The sequence below is a fragment of the Lupinus angustifolius genome, chromosome LG20 (genome assembly GCF_001865875.1).
Source record: "Lupinus angustifolius cultivar Tanjil chromosome LG20, LupAngTanjil_v1.0, whole genome shotgun sequence".
Classification (NCBI taxonomy): Eukaryota; Viridiplantae; Streptophyta; class Magnoliopsida; order Fabales; family Fabaceae; genus Lupinus; species Lupinus angustifolius.
The window spans coordinates 3,984,793-4,005,031 of NC_032028.1; the positions used below are offsets into that span (position 1 = coordinate 3,984,793).

Sequence of the window (20,239 nt, forward strand, 5' to 3'; positions counted from 1 at the left end):
CATTTCAATTTACTATTTTGTACTTAATATTTAAAACATATACTTCAATTTAATCACTATTAATACTCCACAATCTTATTTTTATTATATAATAAAGTGTATAAGAATAAGAAATGCAACATAAGAAGATAAAATGTAATAGTTGATATGATATAAATAAACTTTTTATTTTTTGCGTCTAATAATCATTATTGTGTTGTTGGATATTTTTCATGTGCTATTATGTCTTACTTTTTGGTTAGATAAAAATAAGAGAATGCGTGAAAAAATAATAATGTATTGATGAAAAAATAAAACAAGATATAGAAGTTTCCATTTATTAAGGAGACAAGTTAAAAATGATAGATGAAATTTGAAAATTATACCATGATGATTAATAATTATTTTTGTTTTATTAACACTATAGATAATACTATATATCTTACCTTAAATTGGATATATAATAAATACAAAAAGTTATAAGATAAGTATATTCAATATAAAAAATATTTTAATTCTTTATAGTAAAGTTTGAAAAATTAATAATTTAATATCATAAAATATGAATGTTGGGTTGAGAGACATAAAAAGTGTTTGTTATTTAGACTAGTTATTAGTATTATTATATTATTTTTTATGGTTATATCTGACCTACCATCATTAATTTCATTAATTGAATATAAAGACGCTTATATGGGCCTGGGCCCATTAGCCGGTGTCATTTTTTATGGGGCTGGATGATGCTATAGCCAGCCCACAGAAGATTTCATGTCCCGCCACTAAAATCAAATCAGAAAAATTCCCTCTCCTATCGACCTGAAAAAAAAACACCGCAAGTTGCAAATAAAGTTAAATAAATAAAAAACCCTTCCTTTGGTTTCTAGTTTCTTCTTGTTAGTGTTTTCAAAGCTTCTTCTGTACGATTCTGGTGGCATCTATCTACCTCACTCTTTTTATTATTTTTTTGCTCATAAAATCGATAAAACCAAATGTTAGAAACGAGTTATCCGTCGCAAGTGTTTCGTGGTGTTCATTTCACACTCTTCGGATTTAATCCCGTTTCGGAGAGCAATATTCGATTCAAGCTTGTAAATGGCGGTGGTGTTGATGCAGGGAAGTACGGTGCAAATTGCTCGCATGTTATTGTTGATAAGATTGCATATGTAAGATCAATTTCGTTTTTATTTTACTTCTCGTTGAAGTGAAGTGAGATAGTGTGAATTATGTGATGTTATGTGTGTATGTGTAGGATGATCCAGTGTGTGTTGCTGCGAGAAAAGATGGGAAGACACTCGTCACTGCACTGTGGGTTGATCATAGTGCTGATATTGGAATGCCCGTTGATCCTGCCTCTGTTAGTTTCTTTTTCCATTTTCTATGATCCTCTTATAATTCCTTTTATTATTAAAATAAATACTATATTAGTTTCATATAATGTACCATAAGTTGTATTATCTGGGTGTGTTGGTTCCATCTTACAATTAGTGTGAGTGGTTGTTGTGATATTTGGGATGAAAGACACAATTCAAGTTTAGGGTGTTCTAAGACTAGTTTATGTTACTGATTTTTGGTTCGTAACTAGTAAATTGCTGACAAAAAGTGTGGCGGAGACGAGGATGTTAAGTTAGATAACGGCTATACAAGAAAACATGAGATTAGGAATGAATATGTGTGTGGAAGAAACTGAGAAAGTTGAAGTGTCATGTATTGAGAGGATGACAGATAAACCTATGAGGAGAGGACTGAAAAAAAGCTTTAATGGGGAAAGTTTATTAAATGGAAGGTAGTACAACTACAAGAATAGTGTCAAACCAACAATAACTTTGCAAGAGAAATTCCCTTACTCTAAATGCTTTTTACAACTACAACAACTAAACCTTTATTCCACTGGGTGATGTACTCTAAATGTTTTTTATTGAAAAATTAGTATTTGAATTTGGGGTAAAGCTGAATGGCATTATTTGGCGCTTTTAGCCAATGATGAGAGCAGGCTAGGATAGTAGTGAAAATTTCATACACTTATTTATATTTTACCAAAAAGGCATGAGAAATAATTGAATTTGTTTACATAATGTATTTAAGGATAAAAAATTGAGCAATTTGTTTTTTTACATTTGTATGTCTGGAAATTTTTTGATCTTCTACATGTCATTTTAACAGCCACTAGTGAGTTTCATGCTTCTGCTTCTTTGTAGGATGAAGTTATAGTAAGTTAAACCTCTAACACAGTTTTGGACTCTGAGCAAAAAATTCCTATCTTACAGGTTATGTACAGACCCCTAAAAGATTTAAATGGAATACCTGGTGCACAAAAATTGATTATGTGCTTGACTGGTTATCTGCGTCAGGACCGTGATGACATTATGGTAGGCTTATCATATACTTATTGTATTCCATTTTTCCCGGGAGCTTATGCACATCATTTTTATATAGCAGTACTTGACTTCCCATTATTTCCCCTCTTCAGACAATGGTTGGCCTAATGGGTGCACACTTTTCAAAGCCATTAGTAGCGAACAAGGTTACCCATCTTATATGCTACAAATTTGAAGGTTTGTTTCATCTTATGATGTTTGGACATTTACAATGCAGAGCATTTGTTTGCTACTTTTGTTCATTCAATTGCTTTATAGATTGATGATCTGTCAGACGCTCATTTGATTGTTTTCACCATCTTTCAAAGTTTTCTTTTAGATTTGACCCCCGATATCAAAGTATTTATTTATTTTTGGTATGTAGGGGAGAAGTATGAACTTGCCAAGAAAATGGGCACAATAAAGCTAGTAAATCACCGTTGGTTAGAAGATTGGTATGTATGTTTTTTCTGTTTCACATGGAGTTATGTTGTTTAAAACTTTATATGGATATAGGATGCATATGAAATCTAAGCCATTTAAACCTTTTCATTTGACTGCTTCGCTTTATATAAAAATGGACTCTCTAACTCTAAGTTGCTGTGTATTTCTTCAGCTTGAGGGATTGGATCCTTCTTCCTGAAGACAAATATAACAAAAGGTGAGCACTGTGCCAATGTTCATCGTATGAAATTTGATAATGGATTTGCATACACCATTGGTTAAAAGGTTTAACATGTGTACTTGCTATCATTCATCTGTCATCCTAAGATGGTATAAATATTACCAGTTTATATCCCCTTAGCTTCTGAAAAGTCTTATCCATTTCAACTAATTACAACAACAACCAAGCCTTTATCCAATTAGGTGGGTCGGTTACATGGATCGAACAATGTCATAATGCTCTATCATAAATCATGTTCATTAATAAAACATTGAATTCTAAGTGTTTCTTTATCATTCAACTAATTACTGAAATTTGGTTCCTTCTCAACAAGTGGCTATGAATTAGAGGCATTGGAAGCAGAAGCTAAGGATTCTGAGGAAGAAGCTGAAGATTCCAAGTTGGGGCAATCCGGGGGGAGGAATATGAACAGAAGTCCCCTTAGTTCGAAATTTGGTCATGGATTGACAAAATCAGCTGGGGAGCCATCAAATGCCACCTCAGAACATTCTGGTCGACAGGTTTTGCCAAAAGTTAATAATGGTGAAGGCTCTGTAGTTACCCCACAAAATAAGAACATATCTGGTCGGGACTTGAGCTTTCACTATATTGATAACATGAAGATAAGTGCTCAGGCTGCTGATGTTTCTATACATGCTACATCATCTCAGATGCCTGACACATATGTTAAGATCAGTGCATCTAAGAATGCTGAGTTCTCAAATGCAATTTCATCTGGTCTGCCACCTGATCCAAATACCGGAACTTCAGAGTCTAAGAAGTTGGTTTGTGACTTGAGATCCTCGACTGCAAGTGCTGAGAGACTTACACATTCAGATGCTAAGTTTAATTCTATGAGTTATTCTAAAAAGAACCAACGGGGATTTACTCTTCCAAGGAACTTAGACGAATGCTCAGGCAATGCAACTGGCCCAGCTGTGTCACCTTTGGATGATTTCAAATTTGGTAACAACCTTGAAACCTCTTCTACTGAGGTAGAAAATGCAAGTGAGGGAATCAAATATACCTGTATTGAAGGTTCCGGGAAAGGAAATGATTTTATTAAAGGGGATGATTCAATTAATTTATTGCCTCAAAAGAGGATAAAGGAAGCTTCTTCTACTAAATTGAAAACAAGAAAGATGACTACTGATGGAAAATTGTCCAAGGAAAGAACCCCATTATCAAATGGCAAATATCGAGCATTAAAAATGGCATCTCTGGTTAACGAACCACATGTGGCTGATGGGTGTGTTTCTGCTGGCATAGATGGTGTAAGTAACTCAAACATTTGCTCAATTTCTAAATCTGAAGCTTCTAACTCCAAGTCAATGGCATTTGATGAGCCATTTTCAAGAAATGCAAGCTTAGAGTCCGCTCAATGTGATAATGCCTGTCAGTCTTCAGCACAAGCAGCTGTTCAAAGCTTACGCGAGTCTAAAATTATGGGCAAGCCTGATTTCACAGGTTTTGAAATGAGAGAAGTTGATGATGGTCATGAAGCAGAGCAACATAAAATCATGAAAAATCTGGAGTGTTCATCACCTGGTAACAAGAAGTTACCAAACGAGGAACTCATTGGTCTTGTTCATTTGGATTTAAGCAACAAAGAAAGTGGCAAGCTGATTAGAAAATCACCCCGCAAGAAGTCAGTTGCCAAGAAAAGTTCGGGTCGTAGACCTAAAGTAGGTGATTCTGCTAAACAGAAAAGATCAGTTTCCTTGAATGAAACTACTGTGCAAGGTGAAGGTGTAAGCTTTTTTAGTGGAAGTGAAGAGATAGCAACTTGTGATCTGAAGAAGCTTCAGGCGTCCCCTGAAATCCTTAATCTTAATAAAGAAAAGGAGGAAGAGACCATTGGTAAATATGCAGAAGATGCTGGTGGCAGAACAAAAATTTTTGATGATGAAACAGAGGCTCCAGATGACAAATATGAAGATGAGTTGGGAATGTCACTTGATGAAAACAAGTCTGAATTGGTTCATGTTTCTAAAACAGTAAACACAACAAATGTGCAGTCAAAAGCAACTCACAATATGGCAGAATACGAAGAAACAATGCCTCCAAAAAGTAACAAAACTGAAACGAAAAAACAGAAGCCACCTTCACTGGTTGACTCAACCTCAGAGTTAAAAGTAAAGCATAAAGCGACAAAACGTCCTGCAGTTAGAACTAAAAAGACCACAGTTACCAAGGATTTGTTGAAATCTGCTGAGGCTGTATCTGTGGAGAAGAATCATAATGAGAGGAGACATGAGGCAGAGATGGAAATCCCCGGTGAAATGCCCCCCCTGGCTGATATAAGTGATCAGTCAACCTCAAAGTTAGTAGTAAAGCATCAAAGGACAAAACGTCCTGCATGTAGAACCAAAAAGACCACACTTGCCAGGCATTTTTCAAAATCTGAAGAGGCGGCAGCGGTGGAGAAGAATCATAATGAGAGTAAACATGAGGCAGAGATGGAAATCCCTGGAGAAATGCCCAGTGAGCGCTCATCCTCAAAGTTAGAAGTCAAGCATCAATTAAAGAAAAGTCCTGCAGGTAGAACTAAGAAGTGCACGGTTGCCAAGAAGAACTCTGAAGAGGCAGTATCTGTGGACAAGATTCATACTGAAAGGGAAAATGAGGCAGAGATGGAACTACTGGAAGAGATACCCCCTCCTGCCGACTTAAGTGAGAGCTCAACCACACAAAGAAATAAGTCAGATAGCTTTATTGAAGAGAACAAGGAGAATAGACCAATTGATGGAGCAGTAGATGCTGCAAAGTGCAAAAGTATTGGAAGTCGAATTATTAAATCTATTGCAAGGCCAGTAAAGGTTGACTCTAAGAAAATGGGTCCTAATTCAACAATATCAGAAGCTAACACAAAAGCAAAAACTGAAGCCGCATGTTTTTTGGTAAGTGGTCATAGGCTACAAAGAAAGGAGTTTCAACAAGTAATCAAGCGTTTAAAAGGAAGGGTTTGCCGGGATTCTCATCAGTGGTCATATCAGGCAACACATTTCATAGTTCCAGACCCTGTACGCAGGACGGAGAAATTTTTTGCTGCTGCTGCATCAGGAAGGTAAGAAATATTGGGCGTAAACCCATCCCCTGCTACTGCAGAGTGTTCAAATGTATACAAAACTCAGGAAGAGAATATTGTCTGGATGCTTTCCTTATTTGAAATTTTTTAGAGTGGAGAGAATCGTGTTACAACTAGTTCTACAAAAATTGTCTAACTTATACCTTTTTTTAATGTTGTCAAAAAGGGATTTGGAAGGACAAAAATCTTTTTTTGCATTTAATGCTATGTTGCGTGCAGTCAATGTAGTTTGCTTTTCTCACTATTTTAAAGTTTCACTTTATGAGTACAGACAATAGGAACAATGTTATATTTAGTGTGTTGCTAATTTTATGTTCTTTAATGCATGTATGCATATAAATGTTCTAACTAATCTCTGCTGGAATGCAGGTGGATTCTTAAAACTGATTTCTTAACTGCCAGCACCCAGGCAGGAAAATTGTTGCCAGAGGGGCGTTATGAGTGGCACAAGAGTGGTCTCACTGAGGATGGAGCAATAAATATGGAGGCCCCGAGAAAGTGGCGGCTGTTGAGAGAGAGGACAGGTCATGGCGCTTTCTATGGAATGCGCATTATTGTATATGGTGATTGCATTGCCCCACCTTTGGTAGGTTTTCTTTTGAATTTTATATTGTTTAATTCCTTTCCCACCTTCCAGTACTGCCATGATCATTTGAAATGGCATAGATTTTGCAACTGGCCAGCCACATAGTTTATATTTGATTTTTTAGTTTGTCATGTTTTTTTTTCAACTCAATTGTTTTACAGGATACTTTGAAGCGTGTGATCAAATCTGGAGATGGAACAATATTAGCAACTTCTCCTCCTTATACCCGTTTCCTTGACACTGGGGTCGACTATGCCATAGTTAGTCCTGGCATGCCACGTGTTGATGTGTGGGTCCAAGAGTTCTTAAAACATGAGATACCTTGTGTTTTAGCCGACTACTTGGTCGAATATGTCTGCAAACCTGGGTTCTCCCTTGAGAGACATGTACTATATGGCACTCATACTTGGGCAGAGAGGTCATATGATAAACTTCAAAGCAAGGCGGAAGAAATTGTTGAGGAGCTCATTCCTCCCAAGGATTGTGATGAGGATAATAAGGAAGAGGATACAATTTGCCGAGTATGTGGATCCGGGGATAGAGGAGATGTAATGCTGATTTGTGGTGATGAAAAGAGTTCTGTTGGTTGTGGAGTTGGTACTCATATTGATTGCTGTGATCCTCCACTCACAGAAGTTCCCGAGGAAGATTGGTTTTGCCCAAAATGCAATGAAACCTCAAAGTTATCAAATTCTTCTAAGAAAAGGAAAAAGGGTGCCATGTCTTCATCCAAGAGGGAGTGATATGCCATCCCCTTTGATTGGAAACTTGCCTGAATTTGTAATAATCATTGGTGACTGGGCACCTTGTACTTAACTGTTCCTAGATAGTTGTCATAATGTGTGATCCTTAGTGCTTGCTTAGCATTTTATATGGGACTCAACAGTAAAGAGCAATGTGCGTATTTTTAAACTGTCTGATGTACTGCGTGTAGATAAGACCATGCTTTCTTAACCGAAATTTATGATGCAAAAATCAGTTTACAATCAAGTAGAGAGAAAGATAAACCACTTCAAATTCAAATCTAAGTGGGTTTCTTCTACATGACATTAAGATTGCGAGTTTAAATTTTGGAAAGAATTTTTTCGTTTGTGAAAGAAAAAATGCACATATATCTACCACGGATCCTACTATGTGCAAGAGATTTTAAAATTCAAAATCTTGGAGCAACATGTGCATTGAGGTGTGAACTGGCAACATTGAAAATAAAAGAGACGAAATAAAAAAGGGAAATACAACACACGATGGTCCAATGATGTTCTCTTTTTAGGGCCATAGCTAATGCCAGTCACCTGGTTTGATAGCTTTAAGGTTCAACGGCCATCAAGCCCAGCCCATTCGTAAATGAGGCAAAGCTCTTCTCGTGTCACAATGTATCAGCAAAACAGAAAAGGCAATACTTTTATTACTATATGATTCCTAATATTCACGTCTTTATTCATAATGTTTTACTTTCAGCACCATTAACTATTGAATTTAATATTTATGCAGTATAAAATAAGTATATAATCTAATATGAATGTGTATATTACTCTTTTTTATTTAATAATTTGAATGATGTATCGATAGTGTTAAAAATAATTCGTATAATGTTGATGTATAAATATTAAATACTTAATTATTTGGTTTTATTTTTTTGTAAATATACATTAGGCACATTTAGGGCTGACAATGAACCGAACCAACTCGGTATTCGTTTGAATCTCGATTCATTTATTTAGCTCGATAAACGTGGTTCATGAACCAAATGAGTCAAATTTGAGCTAGAAATTGAGCTCATTAAATAAACGAGCCGAATTTGAGTTGGATACAATTCGACTCGTTAGGATCATGAGCTGACTCGATATATATAAATATACATTTATATATATATGTGTGTATATATATATTTATATATGTGTATATATATAAAAAACTAATTTTTATGTTTATTATGATCCATATATTATTTTTTATATTTATTGTTATTATATTTATAAACAAAGTTATATATAAAATCTTTTATAGTATTTTTAAAAATGAAATAGTTAATTTACTTGTCCAAATGAACCAAATTGTACAATTCGTGAACTTTAATCGAGCCGAACTCGAGCTAAAAAAACAACTCGAATCGAGCCGAACCAATCCTTATCAAGCTGAACCAAACTAAGCTCCGGTTCGACTCGATTCGACTCGTTTCCACAACCCTAGGCACATTAAAATAATCTCTACCTTAGTCTTCTCTGGTCAGCCTTTATCATTCTATATATCATTTGTTTTCCTCAAAGCTATTATTATACTACACTACAAGGTTTAAACCAGTTGCTTTGATTGAACAAAAAACTACACAAACAATGTAAATAAAGTAAATGATCACATGGTCTTACTTTTTTTATTAGTTCTCTACGTACTTCTACAAATCTTTTAACTCATACATGCTGGTGAGTGGTGACATGTGTCAACAGTGTAATATTTTTTATTTATGATTAATTTAAATGATACACAAGTTATTTTCTTGTCTACAAAAGTATTTATTAATGATTTATTTACCGTGACACATTTAAAAATGTTTATAAGCTGCCTTTATATAAGTGCACGATTCATTGTTCTTGTTGGGTACAATATTTTTGGTGGAAACGCCACAATGTACGGTCTCTAGTCGAAAAGCGTACTAGGCTTACGGCATACGACTTTCTAAGCTGCCGATGAAAACTCCAAAAACTTTTTCTCCCCCTAATTACACGGTACAACATTTATAATCGATGTTTGTTGAATGTTGACCATACCATTTTCTATGTGTAAAGTGGTCTTACTTTGATGATAGAATACATTAGATAAATTCATAGGCAATATGGTATGGTCATATTATCATGAGATGCTAATAGCACTAACTTAGAATCTAACTCCATAGCATTGGTTATTTTTAGTTGGAAGTGGAGAGTTTTCAAAACCCATTACCATTCAAATATAACTAAGTTGTTAGACCATAGTGACATAAAAACCATTGAGAATGAAGTGTAAAGGAAAATATTGTTCACTGCAGACTCAGATCTCAATAAACTCATACCCTTTCTTTTAACAATCAATAAAATTCGATTCCTCACTGCCAGCTACTCGGGAAAACACACATTCCATTTTACCTTTTATTTTCTTCTGTGTCTCTTTCCATTACATTATTTGTAAGGATGAGAATAATGAAATTATAATAGATAATGTGACAAGACTTTGTCAGATATTTCATCCAGCACATTGTATCATAAAGCTTTGAGAAGTGTTCTATAGAGAAAAGTGAAAATAGAATCCATAGTTGTTTGGACAGAGAAGAAGGCACATGATAGAAGCACATGGTGCCACTGACATCATTATATCTGGCCACGATTACTCCTCTTTTCAATGTTCCCCTCTTTCAAACATCACGTGTTAATAAAACACCTCTTCCCTCCTAATAATAAACTCTTCTTAACCATAAATTATGAATTACATAACTTATATCGGTTACCCAGCTCTTACATTTCATACGTTAAAATTGTTAGTTGATTTTAGTTTGTTAGTTATAATATTGTTTTTATTAATCGATTCAGAGTTTAATTAATTGATTAATTAATTAGTTTTTAGTTAGACAATATAGTATATAAAAAATAATTCCTTTCTTCCCTGTAACTCATTTTCAATTCAATAATATTTTTTCATTTCTTCTTGTTCATCAAAAAGATCTCTCTTATATATGACTCCTACCATTTTAACATCATAATTTATACTAATTTTCAAAAACAATTAAATAATTTATATATAGAAGCACTTTGGTTGATAGAACGTATGAAATGTTATGGCCTGGTCATTATTGTGTACATAGAACGTATGAAATGATTTTTTTTAACAGTTAATTTTTACTTTGATGATATCTTTATCTTCAAAGAGATTAATATGCGGCGTTTAATACACCTTCTACACACCATAATTTTACATTTTAGTGTTGAAACTTAAATTCTTATGTGGAATAGAAAACTAGAAAAAGGATAATGGTGTCATTCCACGAGGTGGAAGTCTTGGAACACAATCGTTCATGTGAACCTAGGGAACCCATTTGATGGATTTAGTAATATCATGTACACACACAAAAATGAAGTACAAAAAGTCTTACATAGATGCCCAAAGTCTCAGACTAAGCAGAATAAAGTACTAAAGAAATGGTGCCCTCGTGAGATGCACCTTTCCTTTCGCCACAAGATATTAAATTATGCTTTCGATAAGAATACTAAAGTTTAATTTAAATAAAGAATAATATTCTGTCATAGGTACCGTTCAAGAATACTTAACTTGATAATTAACAATATAATCCATGCTTTTCCATAGTTATTAGCACTTTGTGGTTTATATGAATATGAATGGTGGAAATGTGAAGTTAGACTCCTCTCAAGTAATGGAGAGGCAAATGACTTTTTGCTTTGTATTCTAAGGGTAGAAGTGTAATATCATTACACATAAAAGAGATATAAATGTCAATATATGTTAATTTTTATTCACTTTTACACACCACTTGCCTCTCCATTTATGGAGAGGAGTCTAACTCGGAAATGTGCTAGGCATGTTTTTCTCTTGAGGCTTTTAGACCAATGTCTTTCCCTGTTTCAAATCTAAGCTATAAACAATTATTAAAGAAGATTTTCGTTATAGGGTTCAAATTTAGTTTAGTACCAGCGGTGCAATTGTCATAAGAAAATTATCACAAAAAAGTGCAATTGTCATAAGAAGTATACAATTATAAAAAAACCGTAAAATAAATTTACTTACAAAAACTATCTATAAATATTTTCCCATGCAATTTTGATAGTTATTATGTAACCTTGGTGCAATTCGAATTTTCCTGCTACAATCCTAGCTAGTGTAAAAGAACTAACTCCAGATTAATTGATTACTATTTTTTATCTTGTCTGTCTTTTCTCATTTGATGATGTTGAAGAAATTATACTACTTCAAAAAAAATAAACATTGGAGAATCAATACTCATATAGTAATACAATGTTGACCAATAATTTGGAGCATTCATAATCTATATAGAATAGGATGCTCATTTATGTTTGAAGCCGTGAAGGCTATGTTGTTAATATAAAAAGGGAGATTTATAATATTTGTCAAGCATCTTACAGCCATTTATTTGAGCGAGGGATTAATTTCTGCCAACATAATCATGAATCGACAAGGAGGAAAAGGGAGAAGAAATGAATGTGATCTTCTCTTGTTTAATTGATATATTGTCAAAAACGAAAAAGTGCCCTAAAAAGAGAAATAGATATGGGAATTTTTTTTATTAGCAAAACAATTTTAAAAGTTTCAAAATTCTATATACACTATTTCCTTTCAAAGAAGGTACAATGGTAAAAAAATATAGCTGTTCTTAAGATTGGCCTTTAGGAACTAAACAAATTGAAAAATAATAATATAATGTTAGTAGAAAAAATTAAATATTTAATACAATGAAAAGTAATAGATTTACACTTTTAATCTTTTATTTTCCTTTTCAACTCCTTATCTACAATTTTTAGGTTTGATGTTAAGAAAACCATAAAAAAATGGTAATTAGAAAACTCTACAAATCGTTTGTTCATAGTAAAGGGGGAAGTATGAGATGATTTACAATGTATGGAAATTTTGATAACTTTTGTGGTAAGAAAAGTTATTTCACAAAGATTTACTGTTGTAAGGAAGAAGGGGAACAAAAAAACACACTTGAAAAGCATTCAAGAATAATGAATCACTTCCCAAAAAATCTATTAATTCTCTCCCAATTGGATGGACTATATGTATGATGATTTATTTAATGGGTGATGTCTCACATTGTGACTCTTTTGGCCACTTCAAATCAGAAGATAGTGAAAGTTAAGGATGTAAATAAATAAGTAACTACAATTACTTTTGTATGGTACAAGTTACAACCCTCTTATTTAAAAAAATATATATAGACGAGAGATATAAATATGATTTTGTGCCGATTATTTTCAAATTCATTCCTATATAGGTCACTAGTTATTACAGTCGTAAAGAAACGACTTGTAACCACAAGTGAGGAAGAAGAAATAAATTTGTTTGTTTTAAAGAGACTTCTTTTGAAAAAAAGATAGCGTTTTGGTTTTATTAATTGTAAAGTAGGGTTTATTATATTTAAGTCTATTGTTATGTTAAACGTAAATAAAATTATGGGCAAAAACTAAAAAGTAGCACCACCAAAAGCAAAAGGTATTTTTCTTACATATTAGTATAAGTTTCCTAAAACTAATAAACTTAGTTGATATTGTCAACCGATTGGTGTGAATACTATGCAATTCAATTCAACATAGTTGATATAAGTTCAACACTTGCACGCAATTCAACATAATACTGAATTTGAACACCGATTCTCTCCTCTGTATCTTGGAAATTATCAACTCATAAGATTTGTTCCCTTATACTTTAACAGAAGTATTTATCTCACGCATACAGTGAAGAATTTGTTCCCTTCTCCTTTGATAATGAATAAAAGATATTAGTTAGAAAATTCCACTAAAATATTGTTCTGCAAAGCATTAATCAGAGCATATGTGAAACCAGTCAAACATTTTTCTAGCAACAGTATTAAATCTTTGTTCCAGGGTATCACTGTAGAAACGAAATAATGCCTCTTATCATTGAAGAAGAAATACTACTACAGAGACTTTTCCGTGTATCAGAAGCCAAGTCTCAAACAAAATACAATTATTAGGCTTTGGAGGTTGAAGCCCTCATTGATTCCCAACAACCCCTCTTAAATTACCCAGACGTAATAAACAGTACAACTTTTACAAACTTTGGCAGGGCAATACTTCACAAATCCCTACTCTATGAAGAGAGTGCTAAAAACAAACGTACTTTTTTAAATGATATGACATATTTTCGGAAACATATCTTTTTTCCACAAAATGTGTTACTTATCATGATTGATTAAAATGATAAATTTAAATTTTAATAATTAAATAGTTTTCTAAATATAAGTAATAACACATAAAGTAGTACATTTTGTAAACAGAAGATATGTTCCCATATTTTTATTGACCAAATGCAATATTTAGGAGAACAAATCTTTGTCACATGATGCATTCTAAAAGGTTTGAGTCTAAAGGTTAAGTCTTCATATTTAATTTCATCACTTTCGTAACAGTTAATTCCTAAGGAGAAATAAGAATTTATTGATCCAAAATTAGTAAGAACGGAATACATGGGTAAAAGACCCTAGTTATTGGAAGTCAAAAGTTGATTTCATATTTCGTTTCCTAACCCTCTTTGTATTCTTTTATTAAGTGCTGATTAGACACCTTGCTTTTGTTTGTTGAATGTGTGTAGTGTGCACAGAGAACTGAGAGAAGTACTGAGAAAGAAAAACTGACAAGGCCTTTTTTTCTCCATTGTGCACGATTTCATGATCACGTCTTTCAACTACAACACAGTTTTGAACCACTATAATAAATCCACGTCCAAATTACCTCATGCACTCAAAGTCATGTTCAATGACATGGGCACCAATAGGATGATGGAAACCGATCCGGTGCAGTTCCTTGAAAACCGCAACATATCTTTCCCATAAAGAACTATGCCCCTAGCTTAAATATGGAGTATATAATTGCATTATTAGTTAACTTTGACCATTAATTAATGTAATTAAATTTGGTTAATAAGTGGGGGAATATGTATTTTGATTAAACCACTTCTAAATACACTCCATTTATTATACTTTATTTAATAATAGTGTGTACAGATATTTCGTTTCTGCCGGCGAATATTGTGTGATATTATATATTCAATTTTTATATATTTCATTTTTTTGAATTAAAATGCATTTATTTGTGCTCGGTGTACTTTATATTATATTTTTTGTGTGATTATGATAATGTTTAATTTAAGGTGAGATACATGGTTAATTAATGTATTGGTGGTAGTTGCTCAAGATTATATAGTTTTTTTTGTAAAAATTAAATAATGTTAAGGGCAATATACGAAATGAAAATTACACAATAAGAGAAATTATTTCAAGTTTTGCCTTTATATATATAGTATAGACAGTAAGATAATACATAAGTTAATCAATTGAAGTTGTTTTAGTTTAAATAAAGGTCTTGAATTTAAATTTTTATATACGTAGCTGCATTAAATACTTATTAGGGAGAATTTTGTGGTTAATGATATTTCAATCGGATTCAAGCAAAATTATCTCTAATTGCGGGAGGATATATAACCATCAATAGACAACAAGAAAATGTGTTTGAGTGAATTGTTTTATAGTTAAAAAAATAATTGGAGATTTTTCACCAAAAAAATAAATAAAAGGAGATTTAATCTTCTGAGAATCAAGATGGTTACTTTTCAAAAGCTATTAACCAATGTTGTGAGTTGTTAATAGTCACTTCTTCATGTTTGCCATAATTTTACAAATTACAATTTTACAGACTAGCTATTGTATTACTAAGTATTTACATATTCCAAATAGTTCCATAATCTAATTTGCTGGGGGAAATCCAATTGACAATCTTTACAACTTTCAACTCTGATATAAAACCTTTCCCTTAATTTTATGATCCAGCCTTAACTACTACAATCTGTTTTCTATAAACTCTTCAAAAAGACACCACTAATCCTCATCTCAGCCTATAACCAATATTTTTTCCCCACCGTTCACATTAATCTCGCTAACGTCAATAGGCGTGAAGCATATAAATAACTGTTACAGGTTCAACGTTCAAAAACCAAGGGGACCATGTGCTTCGATGCAGCAAAGTTTTTGATGGAGACTGAATTTCCACTTGTTCCTCTAAAGACTAAATGTTTATTTTCTAAGTAAACCAAAATCTTTTAATTAATCTTTTAAAGCTACAATTCCTATTAATTTGATCTCATAAATATTTCATAAACCAAAGAATTTTTCATATTTTCAAATGCTAATCCAACCTAGACATCATAGAGGAAATTTAGTCTTCGCTGGACAGAGGCGAAGAAAATCTAATGGAATGTCAGAAAAGCCAGTTCATTGGATGGACCAAACCACAGTAAAATTGAATTCAATAAGACAAGACATTGGTAAAAGACCGAGGCACGCAAACTACAGTTTCTCTTCCAAGAAACTGTTGCAGTAAAGCCATATTGAACTGTCAAAAGCCAGGGGGAGAAATAGAAGATATTTTTACATGTTCATTAGAAACAAAAAGATTTATTTTATAATATGATGCAACTTTTAAACAAACGTTTAATTAAATAAAATAAGGCCAAAATCCGAAATAAACTTCGATTGTGATATTATGTACATCTAATAGATCAAAGATAATAGAAACAACATATAAAGGTTTGACAAAATTTCCCGGTGGTCTAAAAATTTATCCTTTTGTACAAGAATGTGACCAACCATATAGATTCTTCCTACCGGTAAAAACATCCCAAGGCCCTAATTTCTCCACTAATTTGTACCAATTAATCATCATAATAATGCCTCATACTTGAAGGGTTGAACTAGCAACTCAAAGCTTCATACTTCATTGGAATTGGACGGTTGAATCCACCTTGTGAAAGCAAGTTTCCAACTACAGAAAGATCACGACAAAACACCCCCTGAAACACTGATGGATCCACAATAGAAGGAGAAGATATTAAGCACTTATTATTATTTTCCACTATTTTTTTCTCATTCACTTCAGCAGCTTGTTGTTGCAATTGCAGAGCCAATGCAGCTTTCTTCCTTTGTTTTTCAGCTGCTTCCTCATCCATAATAGTTCGCATCACATTAGTATAACCCTTTTGAAGCAACCTATATAACAACAATGCTGACATCTTAGCCCTGTCGGTCACTGATTCGAGATCGCAATCATTTGCAAGCTCGCACCTATCGATAAAATTCGTAGCCTGATCAGGCTTATGCTTCAAACATAACAGTAGGTGAGCTCTTTGTAACTCTGATCTTGAACACCCTCTTCTTAAACCAATCAAAGCATAATAATCCACATTACCAATTTCACCAGAAGCAACCCTTTTCTTCAATTCTTGAATTTTCACTGTAAGTGCACAGAGTTTCCCTGGAATCTCCCTGTATCTGACATTGTGGCGCTTCCATGCAGGACCTGGAAGCTTTCTATCACGCAAGATTGTGTTGTATAAGAGCTTCAAGTGTTCAAGGTCGTGTAATGAATCAGTGTAACAACGAATTGTTTCTAAAATGGAGGCTCTGGTTTCCAAAGCTTGGATGCAGGTTGGGTCCAGAGCCAGGGTGCGGTTGCAATCACCTATAGACTCAGCGATGCGACCTGAAATAGTAGAGAAACTTGGTTATATTAGTTCATGATTCATGGTGGGATAAACAAGACTTGGTTATTGTATTAATCTCATATTAGTATATGATTTGCACTAATTTTACTATATATCAAAATAATATATCAATGCATAGTAGCAATAACATATATAAAGTAAATAACAACAAAAAACCAATATATAAAAAATATCTTTTAATGAAATTGTTCAACAATTTGATTATTTCAAAATTGGTTGGAACTGATAATCTACCAACCAGAATTTATGATAACTAGTGGACTATTCATAAAATCATGTTTTATATAAATTAATTTTATGGGTTCAGTTGTCATACATAATATATATTTTGGCTAAAAGAAACTTTGTATCTGTGTAGATATAATGAATTTTGGTTCCATCCCTATTTAAACTTTATTTATTTATAGTCTCCCCATTAAAAAAAATTATGTTTTAGTCTTGATGACCAAAACGAAAACAATATGCTTTTTTTATATACTAAAATGAAAAACTATAGACATGAATTAAATCTAAAAGAATCATATTTACATTTAATATTTTTTTACGAATGAAAAAAATATTGGGACCCATTGCTAGAATGAAGGATCACCACTGACCTGAAGAATAATAAGCACTGGCTCTGTGCATATAACATTCAGCAAGGAAGCCTTGTGGGACGCAGCGGCGACCGTGTAGAAGCTTCGAGAAGTGTCGGATAGCTTCTGAGTGGAGGCCGGCGTCAAGGGCAGCGAGTGCGGAGGCGCGGCGGCGCAAGAGAAGCTTGATGTGGGTAAGGAGATGGGTGATGGATTCGGTCTCTGTAAGTGGAGTTCGTGGTGGAGTTAAGGGTTGTGAGTTTATTCCGATGGTTGATAATGAGAAGCTGTCGTCGGACCAGCATATACTCTCACGGCGGAATGCGGCGCTGGCAAGGCGTTTACCGGTTTGGAGAAGAACCATTGCATCCTCCATTAGTCCTAGATGGCAGCATGCTTTGCCTAACACCACGTATCTGTAATTTGCATCACACAATTCAAGTTATTATAAAACTCAATTGATTAAAGTTAATAGGCAAAAACATTAAAATTTTGATTTTAACAAACTAATTTTCTGTATTTTATACATTGTTGAAAATGTAAAAACATTTAAATTCCATAAGTTGTAATTTCTACCAGTTTTGTGAATGGAAAAAAAAACGATTTTTTTGTCCTTTTAATTAAAAAATTTATTACAGTGAAATTATTTGGAGTCTAAGTATAATGTTGGAATAAAAGAGTCTAGTGACAAGACTACTCACTGATTACCCCCTAGTGCATGAAAAAACCTTATAACCAAGTTATTTGTATATTCCCATTTTGTTCTAGAGGCATAAAACTTAATTGATTCAAGTAAGTTGAAAAGGTGAAGCAGCAAGGTGTGTTGAAAATGCCTACCTAACATCTGAAATTTAAGAACCATTTCACACTATCTCTCAAGAAAAGGATTACATTATTGATTGACTCACCGGGATTGGTATAGTTTAGATTTTCTGCCTATAATTTAATTCTTTCACGGTTTGATTGGTAAGGAGAGAAATGTAAGGAAAGTGGGTAATGAACAAGACACGAGAAAAATCACGGCAGTAAATACTTTCCATGGTGCATTAAATTGAAATCAGATTATAGTTTTTATTTTTAATAAAAAGATGTGTAGCTGGCACTAGCATTTACTCAAGCCCACGTAGCAACTACATGAAGTGTTAATGGAGGGGGGACTCCGATCTGATCTAAAGAAAACTACACACAAAATCATTAAAAGCAGAACCCAACATGAAATTAGAAAGAAGAAGAAAAAAACGATTTTAAATGGAGGAAAATCCTGGAACGAAGGACAGGTTATAAAACCAATGAAACACAATAATAATGGCACTTTAATCTTTATAATAATTTTTTTTACTTTATGTGATTTACCTCCAGTACCCTTCTTTCTCGCAATTTTTACTGAGTCTTGCCATCACTTTCTTCTTCAAGTCTAAAACAGAGAAGCACTTGAAACTCTGATCCCGTTCATTTGATGATGATATAAGATTCACACCTTCCCTTGAAAGTGTTTGTGAAGAACTATCAGAAGAAGCAGAACCTGATTCATCATTCGCTATTTTCATACTTGGAATGTAGTCTTGAAGCATATCAGCTACCTCTTTGAACCTTCTCAGATATAAAAGAGACCTTGCTCTGAGTTCAAGAGCTTCGTCTAAACATGGAGATAAAGCCAAAGCCGCGTCAACAAGGTTCAAAGCCGAAGCGATCGCATTCTCATCTTGCATAGCAATGAGGTTTCGTGCGTCTCTAATATATTTCTCAGCAATCTACAATGTTAAAGATAAAAAATATGTATCAACATAACAACATAGTAATTGTAGAAAATGGTGTGTTTCTAATGAACGCAAAGTGTACTAAGATGATGTTTTTACCTTTCGGTTTGTGAGCCACCAGTACTTCTTTTCTGTGGCATTGAGACTTGGAGAAGTGATAGCCATTGTTGGTAGATGATGTTGCAACAGAAGAAAATATGATGAACAACGATGATGATTCAATCTTGGACCGTCAATATTCAAGACTCCCCTTTCTTCTTTTTCTTTCTCTTATTCTTTCTCCACTAATAATAAAAAGAAGAGAAATGTAAGGGGGGTATTAGAATGTAAGAATGGGGTTTGAGTTTGAGTTTAAGAAAGAGGTACAAATAATAGGGCAGGGGACTAGGGAGGAACAAATGGGGGTTTTATATCGCTTTCCATTTCATGTATATATACACATACATATATATATGTATATGCTAAATCACAATCTTAATAATCTCGAATGGATGATGCACACAATTATGTTAATGTTCACTAGTCGGATAACATGTTTAGAATAATTGCCTTCATTTTCATTTAAAATATTTATAATACTTATTAATATTATTTTAGAGTGTAAAATCAATGCACTATAAAATGTAAATATTTATACATGGTCATTATAACATTCAACTATTTGTTTGTCTTCTATTTTTTTATATTTTATGAATACAGAATAATAATTAAATATGAATGGTGAATGATGTGATAACAATATATAAGTATAATACATTTTTAATATATACATTTTTTCCTTATTATTTTATACCTTAAATTTAAAAATATTATCATCACACAAATATTAATTATAGTTTTTCTGAAACTAAATATCACAAATAGATTTAAAATATTATAAAACAATATAATTTTTTATTAGAATCATAACAAAAATATATAAATAAATTTAAAATGTAAA

At 33.1% G+C, this 20,239-nt stretch overlaps 2 protein-coding genes across 3 annotated transcripts; one reads left to right on the top strand and one right to left on the bottom strand.

Annotated features, from left to right (window-relative positions):
• LOC109336174 (BRCT domain-containing protein At4g02110) lies at positions 803–7,632 on the top strand. The gene is made up of 9 exons (XM_019572604.1): positions 803–1,142; positions 1,229–1,333; positions 2,244–2,345; positions 2,447–2,531; positions 2,719–2,788; positions 2,950–2,994; positions 3,332–6,064; positions 6,455–6,671; positions 6,833–7,632. The coding sequence occupies exons 1-9, from the start codon at positions 969–971 to the stop codon at positions 7,412–7,414; spliced, it is 4,113 nt and encodes a 1,370-aa protein (XP_019428149.1). The 5' UTR covers positions 803–968; the 3' UTR covers positions 7,415–7,632.
• Positions 8,282–19,694, bottom strand: LOC109336175. Of its 2 annotated transcripts, XM_019572606.1 has the most exons (5): positions 19,399–19,694; positions 18,896–19,293; positions 17,564–17,958; positions 16,143–16,945; positions 8,282–8,296 (listed from the first exon to the last, which is right to left on the bottom strand). In XM_019572606.1, the coding sequence occupies exons 1-4, from the start codon at positions 19,462–19,464 to the stop codon at positions 16,158–16,160; spliced, it is 1,647 nt and encodes a 548-aa protein (XP_019428151.1). In that variant the 5' UTR covers positions 19,465–19,694; the 3' UTR covers positions 8,282–8,296; positions 16,143–16,157. The 2 variants fall into 2 exon arrangements, with proteins under 2 accessions (XP_019428151.1, XP_019428150.1); XM_019572605.1 differs by lacking the exon at positions 8,282–8,296 and having other exon boundaries at positions 15,923–16,945.

Coding starts and splice junctions, on each gene's coding strand:
- LOC109336175 (XM_019572606.1), bottom strand. CDS start 19,464: ATGGCTATCACTTCTCCAAGTCTCAATGCCACAGAAAAGAAGTACTGG. Junction 19,294..19,398: donor GGTGGCTCACAAACCGAAAG/GTAAAAACATCA, acceptor TTAACATTGTAG/ATTGCTGAGAAATATATTAG. Junction 17,959..18,895: donor GAGAAAGAAGGGTACTGGAG/GTAAATCACATA, acceptor TGCAAATTACAG/ATACGTGGTGTTAGGCAAAG.
- LOC109336174 (XM_019572604.1), top strand. CDS start 969: ATGTTAGAAACGAGTTATCCGTCGCAAGTGTTTCGTGGTGTTCATTTC. Junction 2,995..3,331: donor GAAGACAAATATAACAAAAG/GTGAGCACTGTG, acceptor CTTCTCAACAAG/TGGCTATGAATTAGAGGCAT. Junction 6,065..6,454: donor GCTGCTGCTGCATCAGGAAG/GTAAGAAATATT, acceptor GCTGGAATGCAG/GTGGATTCTTAAAACTGATT.